We start from the raw sequence: 23,288 nt of genomic DNA, 5'->3' as shown, positions 1-23,288 counted from the left end.
CTCTTTTTTCTTTGGCTTTCTCTCTTAGGAGTGGTAATATCACAGGCAAGCATGGAACTTAGTAGAAATAAAGCAGAAATTTGACCTACTTTGATTCTATTATACTAAGATCAACCTAGTTCAAGTGATAAAGTTCTGCATTAGGGGCTGGGGCTAAAACACAGTCAATAATGAAGTATCCATTTGCCTTACTTCATTTACTGCATTCCCTTGGAGATCTCTAAGTAACAAGATAACAAACTGAGGTAATAAACATGCACTCTTAGATCTCCAGGACAAAAATACCATCCTAAATGTCTCATAATGCTCAATACTTGCCATACACATTGCGCTACATTTAAGATGTCACATAGATAATGTCACTTAATTCTTCAATGTCATAAGGGACATAATATTTGAATGATAAGAAAATTAAAATCTGGCAAGATTAAATAACTACCAGAAGTCACAAAAACATAATAAGCAGAAGAATGAGATTTAAATCTAGTCCAATAATTCTAAAATCTGTATCTGTCCAATATGTTACCAGCCCCTACTGTTTTCTGCTCCCTCTCCACATTGTATCTGAAGCACAGCAAAACCATGCCTCTGCTTCCTGGGACAGCTAGTCTATCTCACACTTTAAATTTCCTGTCTAAATTAGTTTTTGCAAAATTAGTTTCTAGTATGATCTATTTGGAAAATCACTAGGTAATACAGTTCTTTCTTCCATTTGCTTTTTTTTTTACTATTAAAAGAAAATTAGAAAATAATATTATTTTATACCAAAATCTGACATGTTCAAGGAACAGGAAGATTACTTATTCAAATACTCTGCTTATCTTATGCACAGATTAAAATAAAATTTATTTAAATTTTTTTATTTAAAATTTATTTTAAATAAGAACTATTATATAATTTTAGTGTCTAGACCCATGTCTTAATGATTCTGTCACCATTAACATGATGAAGTGCTGGGTAATAAAGCTTTCCAATAAAGGCACAAATAAAGCAACTTTTACTGTATTAGTCTTAGTTTACAGACAGACACACAAGTAATTCATGTCAAAAATACATTCCTTAAACATTTACTTTTGCCTGAAAGTAGTTATATTTTTATATAATGTATGCAGTTTTAACCAAAGGCAAATAAAATGAGTAATTCCCGTGCGTTGGCTTCTAAAAATTCTATTAAAATTAATTTTCAGAACATTTTCACGAATAATGTGAAGAGAATTATACTTGGCGTCTGAAGGAAAAATATAAATGGGAAGAGCAGAAAGGCAGTTAATCCCACTCTACTTCTATTTCATGTGAACAGAGCTTATTTTCTGTCTTTTCATTTTACGTATAAACTAAATCTACATCAGCATTAAAAATATTTCAAAGGATAAAATTTGGCAAAGAAAATTCTAGATTCAAATATTCTAAGTTATATATATTTTTTGTTAGCTACATTCAAAGGAAATTCTGAAGAGACCACTTACAAAACTTTGTGAGAAGCTGGCAGAGTAGAAGGGCATGCGCTCACTCGCCCTTGCGAAAACACCAGAATCACAGCTAACTGCTGCAAAATCGACAGGAAGACACTGGAACTCACCAAAAAAGATACGCCACATCCAAAGACAAAGGAGAAGCCGAAACAAGACAGTAGGAGAGGCGCAATCACAATAAAATCAAGTCCCATAACTGCTGGGTGGGTGACTCACAAACTGGAGAACAATTATACCACAGAAGTCCACACATTGGAGTGAAGGTTCTGAGCCCACATCAGTCTTCCCAACCTGGGGGTCTGGCGACAGGAGAAGACATTCCCAGAGAACCAGATTTTGAAGGCTAGTGGAATTTTATTACAGGACTTCGACAGGACAGGGGGAAAAAGAGACTGCACTCTTGGAGGGCACACACAAAGTAGTGTGTGCATCATGACCCAGGGGGAAGGAGAAGTGAACCCATAGGAGAATGAACCAGACCTACCTGATACTGTTGGAGGGTGTCCTGCAGAGGTGGGGGGTGGCTGTGGCTAACCACGGGGAAAAGGACACTGGCAGCAGAAGTTCTGGAAGGTACTCCTTGGCATGAGCCCTCCTGGATCTGCCATTAGCCCCACTAAAGAGCCTGTCCCTTCCAGCGCTGGGTCGCCTCAGGCCAAACAAACAACAGGGAGGGAACTCAGCCCCACCCATAAGCAGACAAGTGGTTTAAAGTTTTACTGAGCTCTGCCCACCAGAGCAACACCCAGCTCTATGCACCACCAGTCCCTCCATTAGGAAGCTTGCACAAGACTCTTAGATAGCGTCATCCACCAAAGGGTAGACAGCAAAAGCAAAAAGAACTACAATCCTGCAGCCTGTGCAACGAAAACCACATTTATAGAAAGATAGAGAACACGAAAAGGCAGAGGACTATGTACCAGATGAAGGAACAAGATAAAACCCCAGAAAAACACCTGAATGAAGTGGAGATACGCAACCTTCCAGAAAAAGAATTCAGAATAATGATAGTGAAGATGATCCAGGACCTCGGAAAAAGAATGGAGTCAAAGATCGAGAAGATGCAAGAAATGTTTAACAAATACATAGAAGAATTAAAGAACATACAAACAAAGATGAACAATACAATAACTGAAATGAAAAATACACTGGAAGGAATCAATAGTAGAATAACTGAGGCAGAAGAATGGAGAAGTGACCTGGAAGACAGAATAGTGGAATTCACTGCTGTGGAACAGAATAAAGAAAAAAGAATGAAAAGAAATGTAGACAGCCTAAGAGACGTCTGGGACAACATTAAATGCATCAACATTCACATTAAGGGGGGTCCCAAAGGAGAAGAGAGACAGAAAGGACCCAAGAAAATATTTGAAGATATTATAGTCAAAAACTTCCCTAACATGGGAAAGGAAACAGCCCCCAAGTCCAGGAAGCGCAGAGTCCCAGGCAGGATAAACCCAAGGAGAAACATGCCGAGATACATAATAATCAAACTGACAAAAATTAAAGACAAAGAAAAATTATTGAAAGCAGCAAGGGAAAAACAACAAATAACATACAAGAGAACTCCCATAAGGTTAACAGCTGATTTCTCGGTAGAAACTCTACTAGCCAGAAAGGAGTGGCACAATATATTTAAAGTGATTAAAGGGAAGAACCTACACCAAGATTACTCTACCTGAAAAGGATCTCATCAGATTCTATCGAGAAATCAAAAGCTTTACAGACAAGCAAAAGCTAAGAGAATTCAGCACCACCAAACCAAGTCTACAACAAATGCTAAAGGAACTTCTCTAAGTGGGAAACACAAGAGAAGAAAAGGACCTACAAAAACAAAACCAAAACAATTAAGAAAATGGGAACAGGAACATACATATCAATAATAACCTTAAGTGTGAATGGATTAAATGCTCCAACCAAAAGAAACAGGCTTGCTGAATGGATACAAACATAAGACGTGTATATATACTGTCTACAAGAGACACACTTCAGACCTAGGAACACATACAGGATGAAAGTGAGGGGATGGAAAAAGATATCCCAAGCAAATGGATATCAAAAGAAAGCTGGAGTAGCAATACTCATATCAGATAAAATAGACTTTAAAATAAAGAATGTTACAAGAGACAAGGAAGGACACTACATAATGATCAACAGATCAATCCAAGAAGATATAACAATTATAAATATATATGCACCCAACATAGAAACACCTCAATATATAAGGCAAATGCTAACAACTATAAAAGAGGAAATCAACAGTAACACAATAATAGTGGGGGACTTCAACACCGCACTTACACCAATGGACAGATCACCCAGACGAAAAATTAATAAGGAAACATAAGCTTTAAATGATACAATAGACCAGATATTTAATTGATATTTATAGGATATTCCGTCCAAAAACAGCAGATTACACTTTCTTCCCAAGTGCACACAGAACATTCTCCAGGATAGATGACATTTTGGGTCACAAATCAAGCGTTGGTAAATTTAAGAAAATTGAAATCATATCAAGCAACTTTTCAGACCACAACGCTATGAGATCAGAAATAAATTACAGGGGAAAAAACATAAAAAACACAAACAATGGAAGCTAAACAATACGTTACTAAATTACCAAGAGATCACTGAAGACATCAACGAGGAAATCAAAATATACCTAGAGACAAATGACCAGGAAAACACGATGATCCAAAACCTACGGGATGAAGCAAAAGCTGTTCTAAGAGGGAAATTTATAGCAAGAAACAAGAAAAATCTCAAATGAACAATCTAACTTTATACCTAAAGGAACTGGAGAAAGAAGAACAAACAAAATCCAAACTTAGTAGAAGGAGAGATTTCATAAATCAGAGCAGAAATAAATGAAATAGAAACAAAGACAACAATAGCAAGGATCAATAAAACTAAAAGCTGGTTCTTTGAGAAGATAAACAAAATTGAGAAACCTTTAGCCAGACTCATCAAGAAAAAAAGGAAGAGGACTCAAATCAATAAAAGTAGAAATGAAAAAGGAGAAATTACAATGGACACCGCAGAAATACAAAGCACCATAAGAGACTACTACAAGCAACTCTATGCCAATAAAATGGACAACCTGGAAGAAATGGACAAAAATTTAGAAAGGTATAACCTTCCAACACTGAAGGAGGAAGAAATAGAAAATATGAACAGACCAATCACAAGTAATGAATTTAAAACTGTGATTAAAAATCTTCCAACACGGATTCCCTGGTGGCGCAGTGGTTGAGAGTCCGCCTGCTGATGCAGGGGACACGGGTTCGTGCCCTGGTCTGGGAAGATCCCACATGTCGTGAAGCAGCTGGGCCCATGAGCCATGGCCGCTGAGCCTGCGTGTTCTGAGCCTGTGCTCCACAACGGGAGAGGCCACAACAGTGAGAGGCCCACGTAGCGCAAAAAAAAAAAAAAGAATCTTCCAACAAACAAAAGTCCAGGACCAGATGGCTTCACAGGTGAATTCTATCAAACATTTAGAGAAGAGCTAACACCTATCCTTCTCAAACTTTTCCAAACATTGCAGAGAAAGGAACACTCCCAAATTCATTCTATGAGGCTACCATCACCCTGATAGCAAAACCAAAGATACTATAAAAAAAGAAAATTACAGACCAATATCCCTGATGAATATAGATGCAAAAATCCTCAACAAAATACTAGCAAACAGAATCCAACAACACATTAAAAGGAACATACACCATGATCAAGTGGGATTTATCCCACGGATGCAAGGATTCTTCAATATATGCAAATCAATCAATGTGATATACCATATTAACAAACTGAAGAATAAAAACCATATAATCATCTCAATAGATGCAGAAAAAGCTTCTGACTAAATTCAACACCCATTTATGATAAAAATCTCCAGAAAGTGGGCATAGAGGGAAGGGAACCTAACTCAACATATTAAAGGCCATATATGACAAACCCACAGCAAACATCATTCTCAATGGTGAAAAATTGAAAGCATTTCACTAAGATAAGGAACAAGACAAGGATATCCACTCTCACCACTCTTATTCAATATAGTTTTGGAAGTCCTAACTATGGCAATCAGAGAAGAAAAAGAAATAAAAGGAATACAAACTGGAAAAGAAGAAGTAGAACTATCACTGTTTGCAGATGACATGATACTATACATAGGTAACCCTAAAGATGCAGCCAGAAAACTACTAGAGCTAATCACTTAATTTGGTAAAGTTACAGGATACAAAATTAATGCACAGAAATCTCTTGCATTCATATACACTAACAGCGAAAGATCAGAAAGAGAAATTAAGGAAACAATCCCATTCACCCTTGCAACAAAAAGAATACATTACCTAGCAATAAACGTATGTAAGGAGGTAAAAGACCTGTACTCAGGGCTTCCCTGGTGGCTCAGTGGTTGAGAGTCTGCTTGTTGATGCAGGGGACGCGGGTTCGTGCCCCAGTCCGGGAAGATCCCACATGCCATGGAGCGGCTGGGCCCGTGAGCCATGGCCACTGAGCCTGCGCGTCCGGAGCCTGTGCTCCGCAACAGGAGAGGCCACAACAGTGGGAGGCCCGCGTACCACAAAAAAGAAAAAAAAAAAAACCTGTATTCAGAAAACTGTAAGACACTGGTGAAAGAAATCAAAGATGACACAAACAGATGGAGAAATATACCATGTTCTTGGAATGGAAGAATCAATATTGTGAAAAACACCATACTACCCAAAGCAATCTACAGATTCAATGCAATCCCTATCAAATTACCAATTGCATTTTTTACAGAACTAGAACAAAAAATCTTAACATTTGTATGGAGACACAAAAGACCGTGAACAGCCAAAGCAATCTTGAGGGAATAAAACGGAGCTGGAGGAATTAGACTCCCTGACTTCAGACTATACTACAAACAGCAATCAAGACAATATGGTACTGGCAGAAAAACAGAAATATATATCAATGGAACAGGACAGACAGCCCAGAGATAAACCCACACATCTATGGTCAACTAATCTGTGACAGGAGGCAGGGATATACAATGGAGAAAAGATAGTCTCTTCAATAAGTGGTGCTGGGAAAACTCGGCAGCTACATGTAAAAGAATAAAATTAGAACACTCCCTAACACCATACACAGTAAATTCAAAATGGATTAAAGACCTAAATGTAAGACCAGACACTATAAAACTCTTAGAGGTAAACATATGAAGAACACTCTCTGACATAAATCACAGCAAGGTCTTTTTTGACCCACCTCCTAGAGTAATGAAAATAAAAACAAAAATAAACAAATGGGACCTAATGAAACTTAAAAGCTTTTACACAGCAATGGAAACTATAAACAAGATGAAAAGACAACCCTCAGAATAGGAGAAAATATCTGCAAACGAATCAACAGACAAAGGATTAATCTCCAAAATATATAAACAGCACATACAGCTCAATATTGAAAAAACAAACAACCCAATCAAAAAATCGGCAGAAGACCTAGGTAGACATTTCTCCAAAGAAGACTTACAGATGGCCAAGAGGCACATGAAAAGCTGCTCAACATCACTAATTATTAGAGAAATGCAAATCAAAAATACAATGAGGTATCACCTCACACTGATCTGAGTGGGCATCATCAGAATATCTACAAACAGCAAATGTTGGAGAGGGTGTGGAGAAAAGGGAACCCTCTTGCACTGTTAGTGGGAATGTAAATTGATACAGCCAAATTGATACAGTCACTATGGAGAACAGTATGGAGGTTCCTTAGAAAACTAAAAGTAGAATTACCATATGACCCAGCAATCCCACTACTGGGCATATACCGAGAGAAAACCATAATTCAAAAAGACACATGCATCTTTTGGACTTCCCTGGTGGCACAGTGGGTAAGAACCCACCCGCCAATGCAGGGGACATGGGTTCCAGCCCTGGTCCAGGAAGATCCCACATGCCACGAAGCAACTAAGCCCGTGTGCCACAACTACTGAGCCTGCACACTACAGCCTGTGAGCCATAACTACTGAGCCTGTGTGCCACAACTACTGAAGCCCACATGCCTAGAGCCCGTGCTCCACAAGAGAAGCCACCGCAATGAGAAGCCTATGTACCACAATGAAGAGTAGCTCTCACTCAACACAACTAGAGAAAGCCCATGCACAGCAACAAAGACCCAGTGCAGCCAAAAATAAATAAATAAATAAAATTAATTAAAAAAAAAAACACATGCACCCCAATGTTCATTGCAGCACTATTTACAATAGCCAGGTCACAGAAGCAACCTAGGTGTCCACAGACAGACGAATGGATGAAGAAGATGTGGTACATAAATACAATGGAATATTACTCAGCCATAAAAAGGAACGAAATTGGGTCATTGTAGAGATGTGGATGTACCTAGAGACTGTCATACAGAATGAAGTAAGTCAGAAAGAGAAAAACAAATACCGTATATTAACGCTTATATGTGGAATCTAGAAAAATGGTACAGATGAACCAGTTTGCAAGGCAGAAATAGAGACACAGATGTAGAGAACAAACGTATGGACACCAAGGGGGGAAAGCGGGGCTGGGGGGCGGTGGTGGGATGAATTGGGAGATTGGGATTGATATATACACAGTAATATGTATAAAATAGATAACTGATAAAGTATTTTTTAAAAAATGCTCTGAGAAGTTGGAGGAAGAGAAAACTCTTATCAGTACCTTTCCCCATGAGCTTATAGCAGAGATAGGTTCTGAGAATCCCTAAAGACACCCGAAGAAACAACGGAAAATCAATAATCCAGAATGCTAGTTTTCTTAAATCAACTAGCATAAGGATGCGCAGCCACTGCTTTGATGTTAGTTACTTTTCCTGTAAAGAACTGTTGCATTCATCAGACCTGTCCAAGACTCCTGCATAATTTGGAGTTCTATACTTGAGAAGTTTTCTAATTATGGTTCCCAGACCAGCAGAATCAACATCCCACAGAAACTTGTTCATAATATAAATTCTCGGGCTCTATCCCAGTTCAATGGAGACAGATGTGTGGGAGCAGGAGAGGTTAGAGGCTGGCAATGTGTGTTCTAGCCAGGCCTCAGGATGATTCTGATGTATGCTGAACTCTGAGAATTACGACCACAACCAGAAAAAGAAATGTAAGGAACTGGAGAGGACTCTGAGAAGAACAATGAAGATGAACGGAATGCCTGAGACAGAATAAACAGAGGAACCAAGACAGATGGCTTTAGCAAGAAGAAACCTGTGGTACTGACATTTACAAGGCTTCAAGTATATGAAGACTTATTCACAAGGGAAGGTAACCAGATGTTCTCCATTTCCCCTGAGGGAAGACAAAGAAGACGTTACGGACTTCAAGTTGCATCATAAGAAATTTAGGTTAAAATACAATTAAAGTTTGCTGACACAGAGTGTTGTTAAACATTAAAATGAATTGCTGAGGAGTTTGTAGAACTTTCTTCTCTGAGTATCTGCTTCAAAAACTACTGTAAATTATAAAATAAACTCTTGTTTTCTTTCCAGCTAAATGATTACCATCTACTGCATAAGGGAAAATGTGGAAAATATGTTGTTACATTTCAGACCTTTTAAAATTATCTAAAATTTAAAATATCTGAGGTACAGCAACTATCTTAAATATCTGAGTGTTAAAATGATAAGAATACTTATTCAAACACAAAACATATACATTCAAAGTATTTCTTTAAACTATAGATAATGATGTTCCGTAATAGTTCAAAAAGTGAGCAGTAGCACATATAAAATTCTTGGTTGATGCAATTTACATGTATTTTCAAATAAAAAGAAGAAATTGAATACAAATGAATAAGAAGTAAAAGACTGACTAGTTGGTATCTAAAAATTGTATCCTTGTATTTTAAAAACATCACTGAAAAAATTCATAACATGAATACATATATGTGTTACACAAAATGATAGCAGCAACCAAATGCACAGCTTTGCCAAAATGCTTCTAACACTCCCAATCTTATAGCTTTATATTAATAAGTTCATTAAACAAATATGGTTAACAGGTAACTAAAATAAAAAGATACAAAAAGGTCCTTTTCCTGAGCACCAATAATATCTGGTAAGTCTCACATGTAAAGTAAGTGTGTCATAGTTACAATTCCTGAAACAAAAGTTCTTTTTTAATGTTGAAAAGTCACCAAAAGTTTAAAAGTTTAAGCTTTAATAATTTTCCATGTGTATAGGAAGTCACTATAATGATAACTCTGTCACTTGTTCACCTCCAAAATATTTTGAAGTTGCAGTCTTCATTGACAAAAAACAATTCCAGGAATTTAGTAGATGTTCATATTTATTGTACTTAGCATAATTCAGGAAGTTAACATTTTTCATTACCTTTTCCACCTTTCCACCATTGATGTCACTGGGGAGGAATTTCTTGCCAATTGTTCTCAAGTCTGTCTAAAATAAAAATATTATTATTAACATAAAATTATAGAGAAAAGTGAATCTAAATCTAATTTCACTCACCAACAAAAGATAAAATTACTTAAGGTGTGTGGAACAAACTTTAAATAAATGTCTTTCAACTGATTATGAGATCTATATATATATAAAATCAATCTTTTCTAATAACACAGTCCCATACATACATTGTTTAAAGTACATCAAAGGCCTTATTTATATCTGGTCATACTTCTCTAGATACCCTTTTAACTTACTAAGTCTTCTTTATTAAAATCTAAAACTTGATTTTATGAAACTATATAGTCTTACTAAAAAATTAATGCCACAATCCAAAACTAAATGACTACTTTGAACATATAAACAGAGTATATTTTTGACAACTAAATTCTATCTAACCTTGATATGCAGAGACATGAAAACACATTACTCTATAGGCTGTGATACTTATGACATAACAAAGCTACACAACATAAAAATATCCCAGAGAACAATACCACTGCAACAGCAAGAAATCGTAAGACTATACTGTAGTAAATACTTATTTCATTTGCTTTTTAAACAAATTACAGAAACAGAAGTTGTGAACAAATGACTAACCACATGAAAATTCCCAAGTACATATTATTCAGCAAACTAAAGCAAAACAAAAAAGAACAACATAGGACTAAGATAAAGTTGTAGGATTTCTGACATAAAATCAGAACTTCAACTACACAGTCTACATAAAAAAAACCAGACTTTTTCAGGATTTTGTCTTCTTTAAGTAAGAAGAAGTGAAAACTAAAGGAAAAGTAAGAAATTTGTTCAGAAGAAAACTAATACTACTCATGAAAAAGGCCTAATTATTTAAGCTAAGAAATTATATCGCTGCTTGAGATAGTGAGGTTAGATTAATAACTAAATTTGTACTGTTTTGTTATTCCTTAAATATAGTAAAGAGAAGCTCTTCATTGCCTCAAGAGCAAAACAAAACAGACTTAGAGTGCATTTAATCACAAAATTTATAAGGGAGAAATTTATATTACACTTAAGGAGAAAATACTAGATGATTAAAATTACTGTATTATAAAAGGATTACATATAGAGAAGTAGGATAGTCTTCTTTGAACACCTACAATAATAGAATATCCTCTTACTTGAAATATCCATATATGGTCAGCTTAAGAAACAAGCATACATGTTATACAACCCTCACAGATCCTTTCCAGTCTTTTACTACAATGATTTATAATTTATTTCTCAATGTAATGCAAGGATCACTCCTAAGTAAAAGTCACTGAATGGAACTGCCAGGTAAACTAAGCCCCAAATCCAAATACTTGTTTAACAATGTTTCAGGTTTATCCTTTTTGCAGCCTTCACCCAATAATAGAGTGAAAGAATTATAAACCATACCTCAAGTTGCATGTCTTTGACTTTGAAAATACTAAGCAACATATGGGGAAAAAAATACTTTCCTATACTAGCATTTCCTATATTAGGATTGTTTTGAAGATTAAATAATGCATGTAAAGCATTCAGCACAATGACTTGCAAACAGTAAGCATTTAATGAATGTTAGCTATCATGTTTACTTTAGCGAATATAAAACATGCATATTGTTATCATCTGAACGTGTACAAGTCAATAATACAACTAACAGTTCATAAAAACATAAGCATTATCTTGAAGTCACTCAAAAGCTGAAATATTTAAATATGTATAAAAAACAGAATACATAAAAATTTTATGATACATCATAGTCCTTCATTTCTGGTTTTTATCACTAATTAAAAAATTAAAATAAAATGAGGCATTAATATAAATGAGAAATGAGCACTAGACTAAAATCCTAAACTTTGATTTACTACATACTGTAATTAACTAATATGACCTGGGACACGTCAGAAATTCTCTAAATCCAGTTAATTTATTCCTCTGTAACATGGAAAATATATTACCAATTCTATCTTCCAAAGCTGTTGTCAGGCTGAAAGGAGACAATATATTCAAAGTGCCTTACACACATATAAGGAATGTTATTTCATTGTTCTTTTAGCAAGATGAAAATGACCTACCAAATCTTTAAACATCCTAAATTCAAAGTCAATTTATGAGTTCTGCAAAGGCAATTCTATGATTCAGATGCTGTTATATCAGGGTCACTAGGATAACTGGGTCCAAAAATATATTTATAGTGAATAAGCAATTATGCAGGAGAAATATATAACACGCACGTGTGCACATGCACAAAAGATTCCTGACTATTTTTTCAAGTAAGTTCAGCAGAATATCTATTAGGCAAATCATTTTGTATTACACAGAATCTTAAAACAAATTTAAAAATAATCTTTAAAATTTTTACTGTTACATATTATTTAGTAATTTAAGACTAGGCTATCATTTAATTTTTTTCTGAATAATTCAGGAATTTGAACGCAAAACTACATGCTGAATTTCAAGGTTATTTCTTAATATCCTTACTCCTCATTCTACAGAGGAAAAAATTAAGAACCTCCCTCCTTTCAACATAAAAACCCATGCAGAAAAGAGTTACATAGCAGCTCTGAGGCTGCTATCTTTAGAAGGGCCAGCTTACAAAGTTGGCCCGAAGGTGTCATCTGGGAACTTGGCACTTGAACCATTCCCTAACTGAAACTGTGGTTCACGGCCTAAATTATTTGTGTTAACAATGTGATCTATGGTAAACACCTGCTTTTTAAGGGGGGGAGTCTGGAATTTTATTTCATGGTAAGCAGAGAGTACCTTCCTAAGCAGCCCAATAATAGCCTAATGGACTTCCCTGGGCAGGAAAACCATATACATACCATTGCTTTGTTCACTGCTAGATAAAGGAACAAATTCAGTGTGTTCCCACTGGCGGAAGAGAACATAAGCAAGCTTATGCATGGATTATTCTCCCAATATGTAATAAGTTGTATGTAAGAACTAATAATGCAAGTCTTTCTCAATTAGTGATTAACATCCCACAATCACTCGAAAGTTAAAAAACTTCAACAGAAACACTGTATATACCTGATTTTATTTAAAGGTTATAAACTTGAACCTTAGATTATTTGTCTGGCGTAGACTTCATCCCGATTAAAAGTATTTTTTTTAATCCTATTGTATCGCATAATAGCTCTGGACTGCAGTATTTAACTATATATTTTAAAGAAAATTGTAAAGACAAATTAATTCACTAAGATAATAATAATCATGTACCTCTTATGTACACAGGACAAATACTTCATGTTGACTTATTTTACTTAGTTTCATACCCAATTTATACATAGCTCAATGCTATTTACCTATGTATATAAATAAGAAAAATAAAAAAGAACAGAAGATTGTCACAAAGCCTTTTTCCTATCATCTTTAGGACTTTTTTAAATAAACAAAGAAACTAGGGTTCTTTTTTGTGTGTGTGTGGTACGCGGGCCTCTCACTGCTATGGCCTCTTCCGTTGCGGAGCACAGGCTCCGGATGCTCAGGCTCAGCGGCCATGGCTCACGGGCCCAGCCGCTCCACGGCATGTGGAATCTTCCCGGACCAGGGCACGAACCCGTGTCCCCTGCATCGGCAGGTGGACTCTCAACCACTGTGCCACCAGGGAAGCCCAAAACTAGGGTTCTTTATACCATTTTTTGAAAATAAAATTCACTCATTTGGGTGCAAATCAAGGGAAGTTAAAGTGTCTAGCAAATATTCCCATTTGTAGTCACAGATAACACACATAATTTCTAAAAAATCTGTTGGTCTTATTGAATACAATTTCAAAGCAGCTAAAAAAAAAATATCACAGGTTTCAAAATATAAATTTTATGTTTAAACCCAAGTTTAACTATGTAAATATAAATTTAAGTAATTTGAAAAGTTATACACATTTATATATTTATTTATACTTCACATGCTCTTATCAGTTGTCGCCCTTTCTGCTTTATGCTAAACCTACTTTGCAGTGACATAATGGATTTATCAGACAGTAATTCTCTTCTGAATTTCACTGATTATGTATCATAGTATATGAAGTTGATTAATAGACTGTGACTGCAAAGGCGATACAAAAAAAACTCCCATAGGGTAACTGCAAGATTGAAAAAAGAATATTAATTTACTTACATCTGTACTTCAAACAATTTTTATAACTCTTCAAAAACATCCAAAAGTCAATCCCAATTATAGATAAGATACAACTATACAAATGGGTAGAGGGAAAGAGCTTGGAAAGAAATATACACCAAAACATTAACGGTAATTATTTGGTTTTATTATTTTACTTTTCTGTATTTTCTGAAGTAGTCGTATGGTACCATATATACTACTTTTATCAACAGGAAAAGTTACTTTGAAAGAAAAAATACAACTGTCAAGAAGCTATAACCTAGCTAGAGTTTCTATGTAAATTAAATGTCAATTTGTTTTCATGAATATGATCAGTTTTTACTGCTATTACATAGCTACTGTAAATGTAATGAAATTCTGTAACGGATCACAGGGTGAAAAAAAAAGGAGTTTTAATTGCATTTTTCCCTTTTTCATTGAATTCTGAATAATAGATGTTAAAGAAATATATATTTCTAATAATTGGCTTATATGAGATTACCAAATTCAACAAACATCCCTGCAACTTAAAATGGACAATAAAAATGCAAGATGATTTATGATTTTTTCTCATCATAAAATCCAGTTTATTCTATGAGATATTTTTCATAAATATAGCTTCCAGATTTAAAACATTTATAAGTTAATAAATAAAACTTACATTGAGAGCAATCAGGATGATGTCATTTATATTGACTTTGTCAGGAGAACTTGTGCATGCTTCAATGCCTTCATCTGAAAGATACCTGTTAAAATAAAATAAATGGCTTAATATTTTCTAAAATCAAAATTAACCAAAATTATTTTCTTAAGTCTACATGCAATTTTGTTCTCTACTATAAAATGCTTCCACTACAAATACGAGGCAAAAAGCATCCTGGATACTCCCTGTTTATTTACTATCTGATAGAACAGGATAGACAATACGTATTTTTCCTCTTTTATATCTTTAAAGGGATACCGTGTTAATAAAAGTATCCATATGTTTTCTGAGAAAAGCTATTTAACCATCAATATACTTCTTAAGGAATGAATGAGCTCCTCTTTACTATTATACAAATACAATATCCAATTTAAATATTTAGTAATACAGTAAACTCTTAAGAGATTGAGATGTGCTATAAAAATAGAACCAAAAACAACATAGATTTAAATATAGTCCAACAAGCTTTCTTCTGGGCTCCTTTCTCACATTATCTTCTCAAGTCCCCTTTCTCTAACATAATGTTCCCAAGAATCTTTCAATAAATACTTCTGACTCCAAATAGCACAAAGATATGCAACTTTTTACCATATATCTTTCACTTTTCCTGTCTCTTTTCAGTTTTTTTTACTCATTTTCTTATTGCCCTTTGTTATTTTTTATTCAGTCCAAACCAACCATACATCTGTAGCAGACAATAATTAATTCAAGAGTAAAAAGATTATTGAATCCAAAGGGGGGAAAAATCATCTCTACCAATTCACCCACACCCAATACAGTCATTTTGAAATTCTTTGATAAATTCTACAATTCAGATATCATCCCCCCAAAAGTCCACCTGTAAAAATGCCCATTAACATTCAGCATCTTTTGTAATCAGTATCAGATACTCCTTTAACCAAAGGTCTGATGCTAGCATTGCCACTGTAGACATTCTCCCACTAAAAAAGATCCCACTACTGGGCATATACCCTGAGAAAACCATAATTCAAAAAGATACATGTACCCCAATGTTCCTTGCAGCACTACTTACAATAGCCAGAACACGGAAGCAACCTAAATGTCCATAGACAGATGAATGGATGAAAAAGATGTGATACATATATATACAATGGAATATTACTCAGCCATAAAAAGGAACGAAATTGAGTCATCTGTAGTGATGTGGATGGACCTAGAGTCTGTCATACAGAGTGAAGGAAGTCAGAAAGAAAAAAGCAAATACCGTACATTAACGCATATATATGGAATCTAGAAAAATGGTACTTGATGAACCTAGTGGCAGGGCAGGAACAGAGACACAGTCTTAGAGAATGGACTTGTGGACACAGGTGGGTAAGGGGAGGGTGAGATGAACTCAGAGAGTAACACGGACATATATACACTACCATGTGTAAAACAGATAGCTAGTGGGAAGCTGCTGTATAGCACAGGGAGGTCAGCTCGGTACTTTGTGATGACCTAGAGGGGTGGGAGGGAGGCCCAAGAGGGAGGGGATATAGGCATACATATAGCTGACTCACTTTGTTGTACAAGAGAAACTAACACAACATTGGAAAGCAATTATAATCTAATAAAGATGAAAAAAAAAAAAAGATACAGGAGTGCTAATCTGACAGAGCTAACTCCGGCTCTTCCTGATGGCCAGCAATTCCACCATCAACCCCCAACCTTAGGCTGATTCTAAGACACCTGTCAATGTAAACTTTACCTGAAGAGAGCAACCAAAGAGCATATACCTTTAAGAAACATAGGATGAATGATTTCTCAAAAGTAAAAGGACAAGTGAAAAGAAATGTGAATAGGAGAGTACAAAAAGCAATAGAAAATTAAAGCTGATAAACCTATGCATAAGATCAAGGAGGTAAAAGAAAGGAATGTGTATATAAATCAAAGCAAGAATGTGTTAAAAAAAGTTAGATATTATTAAAAGTTGAAGACCATGGCAGTGCTAAACTACAATGATGAATGAAGGCAAGGAGTTAAGTGGGCTACAGAGAAAAATAGAAGTGTTAAGTATGTAGATGAGTCAGTAAGAATGAATGGATGGGAGGCAGGAATAAATAGTACATGAGTGACCATGGAATACAATGTTTGCAGTCAGCAGAGATGGCTAAAACACTGCTTTAATTCAGAATGGCTAAGTTCATTTCCTTATTACCCTGATAATTTGTCACCATTCACAGCCATTGACTGTATCCGGCACTAACCATCTTACAAACTCAGTTCTACAAATATTAATTAATTCCCCCTTTATGTGAAAAGCACTATGTGAATCAGTAATAAGATCAGTAAAATGATGAAAAATAAACATCTTTCTTCAAGGAGTTTACAGTCTCGCATAAAGAATAACACAACATGTAAACAGCTATCATACAATGCCAAAATAACTATAAACAAAATGTTATGGGGGCTCAAAGTGGCTGCAGAATGGAAAAGAGTGCACAGAAAGGGAATAGTATGACCAACAACATGGAAGTAAAAAGTATAAAGCACATTCTAGAGGTAATAACTTGGAACGTTACGGCTGGAAAATGGGGAAGAGATGAGAGGTCAGTATAGGTTGAGACGAATTTTATTTACTGTAGGAAGCAACAGTGCATAGAGGGATATGGGTGCTATATTAAATGTTGACTAAATGTTGAGTAATTACAAAATCACAACTTTCAAAATTCCTACAGTGGGGAAATAATATGCAATGACTAATAAAATACTTTTGTTTTCTAGAAAGGTAACTCTTTAGAATTAAAAGATTATAGGATGTCACATGAACTGGAAATGATCTTAAAAAATAATCAAAGTTTAACTCTTCAATTTTACAGATGAAGAACGCCCAAAGATGTTAACCTAAACTTGCCCCAAGATACAAACTTAAGCTATGAAAAGTTAAAACAAAAATGCCTCCTGATTCCCAGTTTAGCAGTCTTTTCATTACAACACACTATTTTTATTTATCAACAACTAATGCTAATATCAGGAATATGATTTTTTTCTCATAAACAAAAGTCAACATCTATACAGATCAATTTTTTAATCAAGTAGACACTTTACCAACACACACAAAAAAGCACAACTAGGTAAATTCGATCAGTGTCTCCGAAGTATATTAAATAAGAATAGGCCTAGTTTCATAGTAAAAGATCAGGGAACTAATATTAACTACGATTAAGAGATTCAAAAATTGTTACAACAATAAAAATACCTATCCTGCAAAATATAAAGAGGAAACATCTATCTAACAAAAATTCTGAAGGCAGAAGAGATAAGGGGGTGTAAATTTGACTTCATCCATGTATAAATCAAATATCATGTGATTTCTTCCAAACGATGCCTGGAGAAGGCTTCCTGAATATAAGAAATTATAAAATATGGCTCAGTCTCAATTTCCAAGTTTTACAAGTCTCCCTTCCTCACCCTTCACATTAAAAATAAATAAATAAATAAATAAAAATCAAAGGACTTGAGCCTCACAGCTTTACTTTGTAATTATCAAGAAACAGGAGACCCATTCACAGGTCTCCCCAGTAACATCTTGGTGATCCTTCTGTCAATACTGGACCATTTTCACAGGACTAAATCTAAATTAACTGTAACTTGAGATTTATAAATTAATCTTTCTGTTTTTGTAAACATTTAAGACTCCAATATCATCAATGAATAAAAAATGTGATAAAACTAAGGTATTATGTCCAAATCCGCTTCAAGATGCACAACAGAAACACAGCAACTGAAAGAACAAAACAACACACAATTCACCAGCCTTAATGTGGTCACTGGGAAAAAAAGGAATTGAAAATTGGCACAGGCGTGTCAGATCTGATCCCTGTGCACATCTGCACGATGGACCTCAAGGGAAGTGAGTCATAATCAGTTCCCAGGTGCCGTCTTTGAGCATGCAAAACCAAGGGCATGGACCTTAAAGAAGAAACAAACCCCAGAGAGCTCTTGTTGACTACAACAGCCCCCAAAGCACACACTTTTTTTCTCCTCTGGTGGAGATTTGAGCACAGTAACATTATAAAACCATTCATTACTATTCTGAACTAAAAATACATCAGAATACATTTTATTGACAAGCAAGGCACTAAAGGGCTAAATTCCTACATGATACTCATGGAATAGACTAATATTTCTCCTTAATTTTACCTTCAAATAATTCCATTTTAAATTACAGTTTAATAAACACTCACATTTTTTTAAAAGATTTTGGAAAGTGCTTCTTATTTTCATAAATAAATGTTAAAATTCTGACTTTCTCAGAGTCATTTAATTTTAGCACTGAGCAACTCTTCTTACTTAAGAAGTAAAAGCTTTAAAATTAATTACTATCCACCAATTTGGGGGAGAGGTGGTTTTCTATTACAAATAATGAAAATATATTTAATAAGAAGGGTCTCACTGCTAAAACAATCTTTACCTCATGTTCTAAAGTTACTTGGGCATATAAAACAGACATTCCGAAACTACAGTTCAAGAATCTCAACTGACAGAAAACTGTAATAAAAACTAATACTATTGTTTCAATATCACTTGTTAGATCCAGATAGTGGATCACCATTACCAGTAAGTGGATTCCTAACTGCAAGGGAAAAGAGTGCCAATTTTCCTTTGATCCATTCCTCTGGAAGTAGGTAAAATCCTTGAGTCTAACTTAACTACTGACTATGATGTACACATAATGAGGAGGGCAGCAACAAACTGAAGAGTACACGCCCGTCTAAAGGGGGCAGCTCCAGTGACTATCTGTATGAGGATAGGTTAAGCAGCCATTGTCAGATCTTCTCATTTTTAGCTTTTAGTTTTTTGCAAAGCAATGTACAAGCCAAACAAAACAGGCTTCAGTCTGCATGTGGCACACACACTTTGTACGTATTAATCGTATTGGTTTATTTCAGTTACCTGTTTGTTTGCTCTTATACACTTTCAACTTGTCTCTGACATGCAGGGTTGTGCCCTAAGTGTCTCTCAAATGATATAATATCCATGGCTGACATCCTTTTCAAGCAAAAGAGGAAAAGAACTGTCTTTTAGGTCACTTTGTATGACCCCTGGACAGCAATAAACATATTTATGCATGTAAATAGTGTTCTTACCGGATTTATCATCAAATCATTTACTTTGACCTAAATTATCTTCAAACTGCACATATGATAACTCATCCTTACCTAGATTTCCAGACTACATATATTTTTTAGGGGGAAAAATGTTCTAATTGGCCAGAAATACTAAAAAAGCACACTGAAGCTTTCTTCCCCTCCACCTACCTGTACCTGTCCAAGCAATGAATACCCATTCAAGTCTGAACGGAGACATGAATTCCTAAGATAATCAAAAACAGAATCTATTATCACGCATACAAATTAGGCTGATGACACATGAAAATTCTTTAAAATGCCAATAAGAAAAGCAAGAGTGAAAACATTCTTCCCAAATGGATAGGGACTCAATCAAAAATAAAGGACATATCTGGACAATGACTGCTATAGGATGGTCTTAACTGTCTCTGAAGAAAACCCAAATCACATGGCCTCATGTGGTTTTTGTGGTCTCTGATCTATACATGATTATTTGCTGGTACATTGAGATTACTAGCCCACATAGGTTATCCAAATACCAAAATGGGAATTTTATAAATGAATCCCTACTTAGCTACAAAGAAAATAATAACTAACTCCCAATTACTCAAGCCAATAGAGGGACAGGAGAGAATAAAACATGACAGGTAATTTTTAAAATCACTTATATTAAAAGGTATCTTTCATTTTAGCAAATATGAACATTGCCAACCTACTGAAAATTCCCAGGACATTAAAAAAATAATTTTTAAAAACTACCCAAACAAAGGTCTCTCTATTCACTCTGCATATCCTGTTTCCAGCCTCACAGTGTAAGTGGTCTGTAACATGCTTGCTGAAAATTTTGGGTTTTGCTATAGGCTTCTTATAGGCTTTTGCTGTACCCAGTCAAAAACACTGAAATAATAACTTGCTAATTCCCTCCTTTAGGATAAAGGAAAATGGCTTATGAACTCCTATTTATGAACCACAGAGTAATAAGATTAGTTAAGGTAACAAGGCTAATAAAAATTTGGGCACAAGGACTTCCCTGGTGGTCCAGTGGTTAAGACTCCATGCTCCCAAAGCAGGGGGCCCGGGTTTGATCCCTGATCAGGGAACTAGATCTCACATGCCGCAACTAAAGATCCTGTACGCGGCAACAAAGATCCCACGTGCCTCAGCTAAGACCTGATGCAGCCAAATAAATAAATATTTTTTTAAAAAACTGGGGCACAAAATTTGCTTCAAATAACCTGGTACAGACTAAATGAATATACTCAATACAATTTATAAATACATTGGTGAGGGGGCGCGGGGGGGGGTAGTCACCAACCAGAATATAACTTGGTACACCAGCATTAAGTTGAATGAATTTATGGTATTAAGCACAGCAAACAGGAGGATCAGAATTCTATTAAAAGGAATTCAGAAGGGGGGAGTCCTATGACCCAAATGGCAAAAAAGGAAACAAGAGGTCTTTTATTTCATTTCCCTAAAAGAGTACCACTTCTATCACTACCATTTTCTTCCCTTCTTTAGGTTAAGTGGCCACCTACTATGCCAAAATGAATACCACAATCTTTATTCCAACAATTACAATAAGGACCTGAGTCAACACTAGCTTAAAATTTAATTTTCTCTATGGTTTATGTATGAATGGATCAAATAAAGATATGTATTATATAAAGGACCTCTAAGTAACAAGTAATTAGTGTTCATCTTAGTGAGTGAACTATTTTCTATATAAGATTTATTTTATTCAAATATAAACTATCTTTTAAAATGCATCTCTTTTTCAGTTTTTAGCTTTTATAATTTCTTTGCATGCACAAATGTATATTACTTCCACCATTTAGCTAATATGATATTAAATTTTTTCTACACATGGGAAAATCTATTTTAATTTCTTCTCTGCTAACTTTCCAAATTTTTATATTACAAAAATAAAAACACCAAAAGCAAAGACCTTAAAACCTTAACATTTTATGTGCAAATGTTTCAAAAAATTAACCTCCACAAAAATGGAAAGGATAAATATGCAAAAAGTAAAAAATAAAATCTGCTTAGTACTACATAAGGATCTTTTTTATAAGCAAGTAACTTCAGTAGAGACATGAAGCATTATGAAATGCCTTGATACTTCATGATTAACATCTGTATTACTCAAACTTCAACATTTCAGTGGCCAGACAAAAATCTGGGGGCCCAATATTAAAGATTAAGATACGGACATCAGAAAAGGTTCTAGGGATAATCCTTTGTAAAGTCATATATAATGTAAAATATTTTAAAGTGTTTAAATTCTGAAAATTTGAAACCTAGATTTGTTTTTGTTAAGCATTTCCTTTAAAATGCTAAAGATGCATTAGAGAGTTAATTCTGAAGAATGTACTACTTGAAAACACCACTAGATGACAACCTTGCTTCACAAGCATAATATCATCAGCCCATTACTGGAAGCTAAGACTCCAAAGATGTACTAAACTGGCTTTCAAATAAGGGTTTCCAACATTTATTGGGTTTTTTTGGTGGCTAGTAGATATATCAAAAATAAAATAGACTGTTATAATTTTAGAATTTGTGTTTGCTATAAAGATCACTCAGGATTTAAAAAAGAAACTCATTTAGCAGACACTCGAGATATCTCACATGGAAAAAAAAATTGAAGCGTATCAATAGACAATTTTCTCTCTTATTCTCTCCTATGTTCATCCTTTGGAAATAGAAACTTATAAAAAGTACACATAAATTACTAGAGATTAATGCTTTTTTGCTGTGGAATAGTTACAAAGAGTATTTTCAACATTATTTCAATAGTTGTTTTTCTCTGACATCAAAACAAATAATTATGACAATTTTAAGATAACTATAGGAAGACAGGTGACAACAAATCACAAACTTCTATTTTTTGATCCTTTTTCAGCAATATTTTCCCTATACATAATCCAACCCATGAAGACATTAGTCCTGGAATGTTTATTTGGTATTAAGTAATTAACATCTGAGCAAGTAAAAATTCCTTTGAAATTCCATAATTGATATACTACAAGGATTAGTGGCAATGGGAACCTAACTATGTTATTATTCATTTTTGTAAACCAAGCCCTCACATATTTTTAAAGTACAAATGAAGGCCTGGATATTTTTACTTTCATTAATTTATGTCCTTCCTCTAATTCAACATTTTCATACTTAAATTCTGAAGCAGAGCTGAAGTTAGTTTTTAATAAGTCATATTTTAAATATGTGATTTGACATTTCTGTCATCTCTACTTCAGCACAAAGGTGACAGCTTCAGCACAAAGGTGACAACCATACATCAGGTGAAAAGACTCACTTTAGGCCTAATGTCTGTGCACTGACTACTGCAATACAGAATCAAGGCCTGTAGAGGCCAGGCCAAAGGCCTCCCAGGATTAACCCCAGACCATGTACTTAGTTAGGTTTACATGAGAGTTGTTACTTTAAAATGTAAGATATGATAACAAATATTAGAAGGCATTTTATGAATAGCTTGGAGAGACTGTCATCTGATCTGTACTTTTT

General features: G+C 34.9%; 1 protein-coding gene across 7 annotated transcripts in view; it reads right to left on the bottom strand.

Moving 5' to 3' along the window:
- The window catches only part of TDRD3 (tudor domain containing 3), a 201,138-nt gene that overhangs the window by 103,101 nt on the left and 74,749 nt on the right, over positions 1-23,288 (bottom strand). For 3 of the 7 annotated variants that reach the window (XR_009536768.1, XM_060129155.1, XM_060129162.1), the window contains exons 2-3: positions 14,644-14,728; positions 9,828-9,893 (exon numbers count right to left, since the gene is read on the bottom strand). Coding sequence is in view for 1 of the 7 variants with exons in the window: in XM_060129155.1 (XP_059985138.1) it covers positions 9,828-9,893; positions 14,644-14,728 (151 nt within the window). In the remaining 6 variants the exon portion in view is untranslated. Of the gene's footprint in view, positions 1-1,956; positions 2,113-9,827; positions 9,894-14,643; positions 14,729-23,288 lie in introns of those variants that run through there. The other 4 variants (XM_060129159.1, XM_060129156.1, XM_060129158.1 and 1 more) reach the window with 2 other exon arrangements.

The sequence above is a fragment of the Lagenorhynchus albirostris genome, chromosome 18 (genome assembly GCF_949774975.1).
Source record: "Lagenorhynchus albirostris chromosome 18, mLagAlb1.1, whole genome shotgun sequence".
In the NCBI taxonomy this organism is placed as follows: Eukaryota; Metazoa; Chordata; class Mammalia; order Artiodactyla; family Delphinidae; genus Lagenorhynchus; species Lagenorhynchus albirostris.
The sequence above is the reverse complement of the archived record's forward strand: the minus strand, read 5'-3'. Positions and strand labels throughout refer to the sequence as shown.